Source organism: Macroventuria anomochaeta (genome assembly GCF_010093625.1).
Source record: "Macroventuria anomochaeta strain CBS 525.71 unplaced genomic scaffold BU25scaffold_18, whole genome shotgun sequence".
NCBI lineage: Eukaryota > Fungi > Ascomycota > Dothideomycetes > Pleosporales > Didymellaceae > Macroventuria > Macroventuria anomochaeta.
In genome coordinates, this window is record NW_022985379.1 from 343,729 (window position 1) to 354,902 (window position 11,174).

The 11,174-nt window shown below is 50.4% G+C and overlaps 5 protein-coding genes across 5 annotated transcripts; 2 read left to right on the forward strand and 3 right to left on the reverse strand.

The window, feature by feature from the left end:
* Window positions 1-417: 417 nt before the first annotated feature.
* On the reverse strand, window positions 418-2,400 carry BU25DRAFT_342512 (MFS general substrate transporter; the record flags this gene model as incomplete). The annotated part of the gene is made up of 5 exons (XM_033702914.1): window positions 418-1,133; window positions 1,173-1,407; window positions 1,457-1,833; window positions 1,882-2,176; window positions 2,227-2,400. The coding sequence occupies 5 exons, from the start codon at window positions 2,398-2,400 to the stop codon at window positions 418-420; spliced, it is 1,797 nt and encodes a 598-aa protein (XP_033561303.1).
* Window positions 2,401-4,783: 2,383 nt separating this feature from the next.
* On the reverse strand, window positions 4,784-5,485 carry BU25DRAFT_69646 (uncharacterized protein). Its single transcript, XM_033712018.1, has one exon. The coding sequence runs from the start codon at window positions 5,294-5,296 to the stop codon at window positions 4,865-4,867; it is 432 nt and encodes a 143-aa protein (XP_033561304.1). The 5' UTR covers window positions 5,297-5,485; the 3' UTR covers window positions 4,784-4,864.
* Window positions 5,159-6,365, reverse strand: BU25DRAFT_491612 (glia maturation factor beta; the record flags this gene model as incomplete). The annotated part of the gene is made up of 4 exons (XM_033711579.1): window positions 5,159-5,774; window positions 5,826-5,956; window positions 6,037-6,139; window positions 6,357-6,365. 4 exons carry the CDS (start codon window positions 6,363-6,365, stop codon window positions 5,586-5,588), a joined length of 432 nt encoding a protein of 143 aa, XP_033561305.1. The 3' UTR covers window positions 5,159-5,585.
* A 192-nt stretch (window positions 6,366-6,557) lies between these two features.
* Window positions 6,558-7,588, forward strand: BU25DRAFT_342499 (Molybdopterin binding protein; the record flags this gene model as incomplete). Its single annotated transcript, XM_033702912.1, has 3 exons — window positions 6,558-6,641; window positions 6,765-6,913; window positions 6,964-7,588. 3 exons carry the CDS (start codon window positions 6,558-6,560, stop codon window positions 7,586-7,588), a joined length of 858 nt encoding a protein of 285 aa, XP_033561306.1.
* An 800-nt stretch (window positions 7,589-8,388) lies between these two features.
* Window positions 8,389-9,866, forward strand: BU25DRAFT_393762 (ras-domain-containing protein). The gene is made up of 3 exons (XM_033704712.1): window positions 8,389-8,747; window positions 8,819-9,094; window positions 9,148-9,866. The coding sequence occupies exons 1-3, from the start codon at window positions 8,621-8,623 to the stop codon at window positions 9,384-9,386; spliced, it is 642 nt and encodes a 213-aa protein (XP_033561307.1). The 5' UTR covers window positions 8,389-8,620; the 3' UTR covers window positions 9,387-9,866.
* The last annotated feature ends 1,308 nt before the right edge of the window (window positions 9,867-11,174 follow it).

Here is an 11,174-nt window from a genome sequence, read left to right on the forward strand (position 1 = left end):
TCCACACCAAGCAAGGCATCAAGGCCACCTTGGACTTCATCAGCAGGACCAAGGTTGGCACAAGGAGGTAGCATCTTGGGCAGTCTTCAGAAGGCCTGGCATAGGCATGCTACACCAGCTTCTCTTTCCTTTGTTTGTTTGTTTTGTACTTCTTTTGTTTCCAGCATCTTTGCTCTGGGCCTGAGCCCTCACTATCCCTTGTACCTGCATTGACCTCACTCTTATGTAACTAAATTTTTGCATTACCAGAGGAGCTACTGCTCCTCTTGTCTTCCATAGTCTTAGACTCAGATAGGACGTTAAACCAATCAATCAATCAATCAATCAATGACTGTGATATATACATCATGTATTTCGCCTTCCGATGACGTTCTGCCCATCACTACAGGAACGGCTACTTTTTTCAATTCGCTCCTTTTAGACAGCAGCAGCAATGTGGTTATCCAGAAGAGCACCAATGTCACCAACAAAAATACTCAAAATAAAACAAGCTCCTCCGAACGCGATGGAAATCCAGTATGGCCATCGATATGCAAGTGAAAAGGCTTCCTGCGCGCTCGCGATAATAAGGTCATAGGCGTTCCTGTTCAGAACCAAAGGGTTTGTCGCAAGAACCTCGCGCAGCTGGTCGAACTGAGCGTTTGCGACAAGCTCCGTCATGTGCTTGATAAGCGCCAACCCTTCAGCTCTAAATGGATTGACAATGGCGTTTCCAGCGATAGTCTTTGTAGCGACGATCTCGGTTGCATAGATAGTGACCTTGTGGTAAAAGAGGTTGGAGGCTACTGCAAATGTGATAGCACCACCAACATAACGCAAACTGAGCGTGATGGCGGTCACTGTAGCGATAAGCTCATCTGGACAGGCGATTTGAGCTATGATGGAACACGGGATAATAACACCTCCGACACCGAGAGATGCTAGAGTGACAAGGCCGTACATGGTGTTGAGGTTTTGTGGTGCTGAGATGGACATGGCACCGGTGCCAGCAGTCATCACGGCCGTGAAGAAGAGGAGCAACAAGCGGATGCGACCCTTGGTGACTGGAATGAGAATCAAACAGATTGCGGCGCCAACAATGATACCGAATCCGATGGGAAGGGATCGAATACCAACACCAATCGGGTCGTTACCTAGGCACAGTCAGCATGTACTCCATATTGAATGATGACTCGACTTGCCATAGACGTTGTAGATCTGTGTAGGCCAGAAGAGCAGCAAGACGAAAAAGTTTCCACCGCTGAGCCAGGTGATTAAAAGAATGATGATCATAGTTTTCTTGGCTTTCTTGAATAATGCACGCGGAACCATGGGATGCGAAGCGAAGAATTCCCACACGAAAAAGGCACCGATCATTACAAGGCCAATAACGAGGGGCACAATGTTGTGCACGCTTCCCCAAACATACTGATCGTGTTAGCTCATGTTGAGAATCATGTCATTGAGGGTGGCTTACCTGAGAGGCGCCCCACTGCAGACCCATCATGAAGCAAGTGATACCACCAATGCTGAGAACACCACCAATATAATCGATACGTTTGAGGACGTGGGTTGCAGTGTACTCGGCAGTAAGTCGAGAAGGATCATGGTAGCAGAACACGCAGAGGAGAAGACCGATAAAGTTCCAGATGCCAACGAGGATACCGTTGTAGCGCCAGTTACTAGCTCTAGCGATGAGCTGAGCGTACAGCACCGAAGGGCAGAAGGGCAGAATGGTCAAGACGACGAGACCGACGTACTTGCCACGGTCCTTGACGGGCACAACCTCAGCTGTTCCAGCGAGCGCAATGAGTTCGTTAAGACCAGCACCGATTCCGGAGAAGACATTGCCAGCTGGATCAGTTAGCAAAGGGGTATCCACGAGATTAGTCATTTACATACCAATAGCAATGCTCATCGAGTTCGCTGTTGCAGTGATGATGGGACCCACGATGAGACACACCTGTCCAACGATGGCGACCTTCTGGCGACCGAACAAATCCGAAAGCGCACCCACAAACGGACAGAGGGCGGCATTAGGAATGAGGTAACCAATAACGAACCAAACCCATTTATCTACACCGCCGATGTCGTTGTAGATGAGAGGCAGTACGGAACCAAACAAAAACAGTGGAATTTGCGAGCCGATCCATAGGAAGGACATGCACAGCAGGGTCATGAAGAGCTTGCCATTCATCTGCAGCCATCTGTCAGTCAACATACATCCTCGTTCACCGCTCAACTTACCTTCTCATGAACAGTTGGCCCTCTGCTGACTGTTGGAGCCAGAGCCAATTGCTCGCCCTTCTCAATTTCACTGGGCGGCGTGCGGTCCTGCCACTCACGATGGGTAGCATGGTCGCCCGTCTTCTCGAGATCACGAACATCGGTATCGTGAGGGTCATGCCCAGGTGTTTGCATTGCATGTCCCATGATGTTTGAGGCGTCTTGTCGAGTGATTGGAACGCGGGTAGGTGGTGAAACGTTACGAAGAAGGTTTGACAGACGCAGGCCCCTCATCCACAGGACTGTGCACGCGCGGCGCAGGTCTATATCCTCAAACGGACTTGGTTTTCAGGTACGCTACCATCACTGAATCGAAATTAAATTGCAAACAAGCCGCGGCAAGTGGTCACAATGTACGCATCCTGCGCGGGGCCAGTCTTGCCAAGCCTTGATAGACGCGGAGCGAGGCTGGGTGCCAGCCAAAGAACAGCGATCAATTTACGCCTGACGATCGGGAGCTGGAGCATTCGTGGGTAGCGCTTGTTTAGATGCGGGGTCCCCGCACGGAGAATTCGCAAACCGAATTGATGGGTGCTAACAAAGGCGGGCAATCGGTCTGGCTCTCCACCCACCCACAACAGTATGCGCGTGTAAAGACATTCCGCGCGTTTCAAGTGAAAACGTTTTATTCTTTGTGGATTGTTGTTGGCCCAGCTTTCCCCTCGCTGACCGGGGCATGCGATGCAAGACGGTATTGCGCGGTATCGTTCGGTATGTTGCACTAGTGTATCTCACAACAATTTGCTCGATGTGAGTCTTGCGATGGTGATTTGGAACTCACCGCCGACCGAGGCATCGAGGTATCGAAATCAATATTCATTGGCTAAGAGCGCTTCCTTCTCATTGCTAGAGGGATAGACCGCAGGAACACTCTAGGAGTCGCCTCGAATTGAGCGCGCCGTTTGCTGGTCCATCGAGATAGACTAATGGAACTAGCCTGCTCCCGAACGTATCCACCGTAATGGGCGCCGCGCCAGCGGCCGCCATCTTCCTTTATAGCGATAGCCGCGAGCTATAGTCAAACTCACGACTCTTATCCTGCCGTGGCGTTCCGGTGTGCGTCTTCACGTGAGCGTCCCATGAACGTTGTGTTCAATGGAGGCTCCTTTGTTGTGGTAATAGTTCGAATAATAGCGACTTTATGGAGGAGTAGCGTTGTCGCGCGCTATGTCTACTACCAGTAGAGTGTTACTGCTGCGCGTGCCTGAATTGAAAATCGCAGAACCCGTTCGAGTGAAGGCATCGAACTGGTTGCAATGGTGTTATCTTGAGGTGTATCCGTCTCCTTTCTTGAATCAACGACCAACCGCAATTACCTGACCGAACCTCGGTGACGAAAAGTCAAACCTTGATGTCGGAATTTTATGCAGCGCTAGTCATGTTGCCATGCGATAGCGAAGGGGACCTGTTCTCGTGAAAGTAACACAAGCTCGGCGTCATAGTAGATCGAAGCTGAGCTATGTCTATCTGCGGTCGTACAACAGGGCGCCATGGCGAGAAATGAATTTTGATCGTGTTTTACGGACAAACGAGATGAGTATCCTGGTAAGATATATTCACAGTGGGAAGTTTTTGCTGGTTTTGCTCTTTTTGATGGTCGTATTTCGATCTGTGTACCAAGTGAATGGCTGATCGTCAGTGCTAGGCTTGTATCTTGGGATAACGGCGTCATGGTACGCACGTGCAATAGTATAGCATGCAGGAGGAACCGAAGTCAGCTTGTCGATCCGTGATGGAGCTCTGGCTGAGCACCTAAAGGATACAATTAGTAAAGGCCACGGCAGGTTCCAGCCATATGCGTCGCCGTATATCATACAGACTGATGTCGTAGCCATTCAAAATACAGTATGAAGAATTAAGTTCAACACCTTCGGTTGCTAAGACATTGTCCGAGCATGTTATGTAGTGTACGTATGAATTGTTGCGTGGGTCGATCAACGCTATTCGAGGAACATTGATCAATGCAGACGATGCCATAACTGCCTTGAACAACAAGACAATCACCGGCGCAGCGCTGCGCCATCAAGTTGTGATCAAAGTCCTTTCAACGTCCTGGGCTACCATTCTGGAAAGACAGAAGTCGATTCATTCTGCGGAACTGGTCAACAAGGTACAAAGGTAGGTCAATCTTACTGTGCAATGTTATATACGTACTTTCACTATTTCAGTATTCTAGGAATCGCGTATTTCATACCTTAAAGAGCTGATTGCAAGACTGATAGTCGTACGGTTTCTTGAGAGCCAGCTTGTTTGGAAAGTCTGCTGCGTTCGCACTATCCAGGGCAACGTATGGAATAAAGGCGAACGTATGCTCCCTTCTGGATATCGCAGTCGAAGTGTAGCGCTCCTCTTGAGGGAAAACCATCTGCGGCCACGCCAATTGACCATGATCAGTCGATCGGTTCGTGAATGGCGCCTTGAAGCACATGACGTTCATGATGGCTGGAACAAGCGAATGACTACACCTCTATCAAGCGTTCTTCTCGTAGGAATCTTGCTTGCTCGGGGGCGCGAGGTCGAAGTTGCGTGCTGACAGAAGAAAGAGCCGACACCAAAATGCTTGGCGGAACTCAACTAACCCACGCCCCATACAAACAGTTCACAACATGTTGCTGTTGTAATAACCTATTATCCGCCCATCCATATCCTGCCAGTCTTGCAGTCTTTGGGGTATATTATCTATCCGTTGATTGAAAAAATCTTGAAGAACTTGGTCATTCCAGCCCTCATAGGCAAGCTCTCTGGCCTCAAATCCATCCCAATGAGGAAAATTCTTGAGATATTGCTTTACAGGCTGCCAGCAGTTCTCAATCGGGGATAGGTCTGGTGAGTTGGGGCATTTGGAGAAGTAGTTGAGCCCAGTTTTCCGCTTCCACGTAGCCAAAATTAGATTCGTTATCCAGAACATGGGATCTCTGGTCTGACAAACGAGATGAACAGTGGCTCCGCGGTGATGAGCAGCACGTTGTTCGTTGAGTGAGATGAGATGAGATGCTGCATGCTTTTGGAGTGGTCGTTGATCGTCTCTCATGTTAGTGAATAAGATTAGCTTTCGTGTGGCGGCGACGATCGAAAACGGTCGAAGCTTGCACGCGCAGCTGAAGAGCCGGCGGCATGGTTATCGACAAAGACGTTGGAAAGCTTCACGTGTTCGCTAACAATGCACTATGTTGCGTATGATGCTCGTCTGCACGTTCATGTCTATCAGAGGTTCCTCAAGTTGTGTGCAACGCAATCTTGCTGGATGACTGCCGTCTCTGCACTTTTTGCTCATTGCCGTTTGTCTCGTTTCTCGTCGAGTATCGTTGGCCTTTGCCAATCTATGACTCCTTCAGCTTGTCCTCGATATCGTCCAGGTCTTCAGCGCTGTCAATCTCGATGATTTTGTTGACCTCTGCTGTGTTCCTCATCAATTCCTTGGCACCGGCGTATAGCATCTTGACCTCGCTATTGCATGTGATCGGCAGGTAGTACAGCATGACGTAGGGTACGGATAAGCGACCAGAGTCCTGGTTAAGTCAGTGAAGTCCTCCCCTTGAGTAGTTCTCTGCGAAACATACGAGTGTAAGAGGATAACTGAGCAACACAAATCTTGGTGCATGGTCAGGGAGCTCGTCTGCCACAGATGCGACGTCTGAGTATATCTCATCGTCGACAGGTTTGATCTCCAGTGTCTTCTTATCGATCTCGTCTGAACGGCGCCGGCATCAGCCTTGCACTGGGTCTGGAAGAGGGAGGCGCATAGCGGCTAGGGATGCGAGAAAATCGTACAGATGACAGCCTGGGGATCTTTGGCGCGCGATGTGCCTAGCCTGAACTTGCGTAGCTTCGTCTTCGTCTCCGTTGAGAAGGTGTAGAGCCGCGACTCGGACGCCTGGTGCAAACGTTAGAAAGTAGGTGCAGCAAGGGAGGACACGGGACTTGCCATGCTGTTGGGTGTCTGAGGTCTAGCACTTATGGGCTAGAAACAGGAAGTAATTTGTGGTCGTGTTTCGTGTGTTATCGTAGTGGTGTAGGGCTGAAGAAGCTTGACGGCGGTTTGGCGCGAAGGTGGGGTCTGGGGACGTGAGGAGACGCGCTAGTGACATTACTGCAATCATGTCTATCTCATTTCTGCAAGACCCTTCATTCTTCAAGGTTGCTAACTACTCATTGGCTTTGAAATTGACCCTTGTTACAGTCTCATGTTCAGCCGGCTCAACCAGGTTGTTCGACACCTATCACGTCCAATACCAAACTTTGCACACTCGTCCGCGGCGAGGATTGGAGCTCCATCAATCACGTCATCGATCATGGCAAGTACAACACCACAGCAAAAAGGACTGATCCACACGGCTGCGTGTCTGGTTATCGGAGATGAAGTGCTTGGTGGCAAGGTATGTTGATAGAAGTCTCAAACTCTGATAGCTATAATTGCTAACGTGCATGTATTAGACTGTAGACACCAATTCAGTAAGCTACTGCATACACGACCATTAAGCATCAATTGATTGTTTCAGGCGTACTTCGCCAAGTGGTGCTTCTCTTTGGGAATCAATCTTCGCCGTGTCGAGGTCATCGCCGACGATGAAGCAGAAATCGTTGAAGCTGTCCAACGCATGTCCAACAACTATGACTTCGTTGTCACGAGTGGAGGCATTGGCCCAACGTATGTTGTCCGAGTAAGCCTGTATTAGATGCGCTAACACAACAGCACAGACACGACGACATTACCTACCAATCAATAGCTAAGGCCTTTGGCCTGCAGTTGAAGCTGCATGACGCAGCTTATGAGCGTATGAAGCGCCTTTCCAAGCCACACAAGTCACAGCCAAACTTTGACTGGAATGTGCCTTCAGCCGCACTTACAGCCAAGAAGCGCATGGTTGAATTACCCATTAATGATGCGGTACCTGATGAGGATCAGGTTATCTTTGTCAATGAGACTTTGTGGGTGCCTGTGAGTTGTGTCAATGGCAATGTTCACATCTTACCCGGCGTTCCCAGGTTGTTCGAAGCTATGATCGATGGTATGAAGCCTCACATTGTACCACGTTTGACGGATCCAGAGGGCAATGGCGTGCTGCGTGTTCTCATCTCGACGCCTCTGGCCGAAAGTGCTGTCGCTGGGTACTTGACGGAGCTGGCAGCCAAGACAGAACCAAGAGGTGTCAAGGTGGGCAGCTACCCCCGATGGGGCAAAGACCACAATACGGTGACACTCGTTGGTCGCGATGTTGAGTTCATCGAGAGCCTGGTTCCAGAGGTTGAGAAGAACGTGGATGGCAAGCGTGTGGAAGTTGAAGGCCAGGACGATGGTAACACATCAGACAAGGACACATAGTGAGCCAGTTGGGAGGTAGCCGAGTGTACACAGTGGAGATCTTCCAATGTAACATGACATGTTGTTGGTTTTAGTATGCGTGAACGCGTTGGGTTGCGTCAAAGAAATGTCAGCGTGTTCTTAGATTCAGGGGTCAGGCTTCGAGAAGCCTGCACAGAAGGTGAGCCGCGTCCCACTTTATCAGAGCAGTGCCGAGGCCAATGGGTCTCATACTCTGATAACACCATCTTGATTGTGCGATAGAAGTGGTATGATGCGTAAAGAAATTGCTTCTTTAATTTCCAGGTGTGCTCGCCTGTCACCGCCAGACGTGGTGACAAGCAACGTGGTGATGGCGGTCGTGCATCTAAGTGTGATGCTGTACCACAATGTGCGTTTTCAAAAGTCGCCTGTGGCTCTCGTACGCGCCGTATGGCACAGGGTAGAGTGCGCCCTGGATGCCCACGACGTCGTGCATTGCAGCGTGCTCGCGATCCAAGACTGCCCGTGCCGCAATGGAGAAAGCATAGATCGCAGGAGAGACGTTCCCTAGAACCGCCGCTTTAACCGCAAACTAGAAGCTGCATCCTTCCACCGTACAGCGCGATCAAAGTGCTGTACCTGTACCTGGGTGCGCTGCACGTGAATATCAGATGCATCTGTGTGATCGCAAGTGGACACACCGGCGGCATGGCTTGCAGCACCTGCATTTGCCTGACTGGTGTGGAGAACTCTGTTCGATGGTTGTGCGCTTAGACCAAGCGCCAAGTGGGCCGTATGTCTCAAAAGGATTAGGGCCTTTTTGAGCGCAACCCGAACGACGAACTCTCTCATCTCCTCTACAACATTGCAACCGGTATCTCCTGGCTCAAGCAATTGCACGGCGTCTCTCTGCCCGGATATCCATCTCGAGCGCGCCTGTCGTCATCACTGTTGCGCTCATTTGCCTTGCGCGTGCCTCAGTCCTCCCTTGGTGTTCCTAGCAGTGGCCAGTTCCCTGCCTCCTCATTTCGATTCTCAGCAACCCTCACAACCCCAACATCAACACCGGCGATGGCATCCAAATTTTTGCGCGAGTACAAGCTCGTAGTTGTTGGAGGAGGTGGAGTGGGCAAGAGTTGCCTGACTATACAGCTTATTCAGAGTCATTTCGTCGACGAGTATGATCCTACGATTGAGGGTGAGTTTATCTGCTTTTGCACGATCAACATTTGTGGAGAGGCTTTATGAGCATTGACTGACATCTGACAGATTCGTACCGTAAGCAGTGTGTTATCGATGATGAGGTTGCCCTCCTCGATGTTCTCGACACAGCTGGCCAGGAGGAGTACTCTGCGATGCGTGAGCAGTACATGAGGACCGGCGAGGGCTTCTTGCTTGTCTACTCGATAACCGACAGGCAGAGCTTTGAGGAGATCATGACGTTCCAGCAACAAATCCTGCGTGTGAAGGACAAGGACTATTTCCCCATGATTGTTGTTGGAAACAAGTGCGATCTTGACGGCGAGAGGCAGGTGTCAACACAAGGTACGCCATGTTTCACTCTGCATTCCAACCCTCTTTGCTGACCCCTCCATTAGAGGGCCAGAACTTGGCACGACAGTTTGGCTGCAAGTTCATCGAGACCTCGGCGAAATCACGCATCAACGTCGACAACGCATTCTACGACATTGTACGAGAGATCCGCAGATACAACAAGGAGATGTCCTCATACACAGGCGCACCGTCTGGCGCACAGGGCCAGAATGGCATCGCCAAGATGGGCGTCGAGGACGACACAGAGAAGAAGGGCGGCTGCTGCGGATGCACAGTAATGTAAAGAGCTGGAGACGACGTTGTTGTTGCACACGATACGAAGAGAGTTGAAAGATACCTGCCTACCGTTCGGCACCTCCACCATGCCCCATAGCCGGTGCCGTCGAGGCTTCCAGAGGGGACACGCGATACCATTAGCACGTACTGCCATTTAAATTCCACGGACGAGCCATGCGCTTGAACCGTGCTTCTTTTCGACACTTTCTTTTGGGTTCGCTTTAGGGCTCGGTGTTGAACAACGGCATAATACTGGCGCTCAAGCTTTTGATACGGCAGCGCCTGCGAGATCTAGACTTATCATTTCTTTACGGCATATCAGTACGTTTTGTACACCTGTATTTCCTTACTCAGCTATTCGAAGATGCCATGTTGGGTAGGACGCGGCATGCGTCTTGGAACGACCTGCAAAAGATATCATTTCTTTGCTTCCTTTTTCTTAGTCAACTTATCAGCACTTTAACTTCTATGAACATAATTCATCTCTATCATTACGACGTTTACTTTGCTTGTTTCGTCAGCACTATCTTGCGCAGCATGCACCGTGCAGCACGCAAACATGGAGTAACACTTAACCCCAGAACGACTTGAAGCAATCCATTACTCCTTTCCTTACCTTGGCAACTACCCCATCGACCCGAGCAGCCGTGGGGATCGTCAGAGCTAGAAACATCTTGAGTCGTTCGTCTCGAACGCGCAATGTTTGCCCAAGCGCTGCAATTGGAGGAAATCGCGGAGGTCGTCACGCACGGCCGTTTCAGGGACAATCCCCGGGTGATCTGGAAAAGAGGGGTCCGGATCGAATTGTCATTTGATCAAGAGCCTTAGCAAATATAGCCTGATATTCATCGCGATGAACTGGGCGCGCGATAATGCGAAGTTCGGTGTTCAGGGAAGAAGCGCCTGGAGGTGTGGCGAAAGGGTTCAGATACAGCAAGAGCACGCGGCTCGCTACTGCCGAGCTTCGTACCTTCCCAAAGACTGACACATGGGAGGTGCAACACAGCACAACAACACCACTTCTGGGTTTTGACCACTATATATCGTTATCAGATTGTTGACAAGCCTGCGCTGTTGCTCGAATAGGCAGTTTCTTACGACCCTCTCCGGCAACACACGTCCACAACATCTGCATCTGGCTCGAAAGCCGTGTGTTTACACTTAGCTGCTACACAACAGCGGCAAGAACGAACAGCAGCCTACGTACAGCTATCGAGCGCACATGGAACGACCACGGCAGTCGAGCTTTGCCGAAGTGTGAACCATGCATGGGTGACATCTCGCCTAGGTCGACTGACTACTAATGGTAAGGTCTATACGACACAAGACGCAGACATGAGGAACCACGACCATGCCAAAGCATACGGTTTGCCCTACACTGCTCGATTGACGATTGTCATTCGAAGATATTAAGGGTCGCACTTGCCTGACCCCATCCGTGCGCCTTCCGCGGCCCTCGGAATGTGGAGGGGTTGATCGACCGAACCGCATCTCCTTCACAGTGCATGAACCTTGCCGTTTGTTTCATACCTTCCCAGAGATACGGAGAGTTACATGGGATTGATGTCAATGGAGGTACAAGGGATGGTGAGGGCTCAGGCCCAGAGCAAAGATGCAGGTGTTGAAGTCGTGTCTTAAGCAAAGCTCGTAGACACTATTCGATTGGTTCTCGGGGATGAGCAGAGGTACAGAAAGCCGTTGGGGGTTGGTTATCACTGAGCGAGCTCGGAGCGGCAGAGGTTTGACCGTGATAAATCGCCGTGATAAATCGCCGTGATAAATCGCCGTGATAATC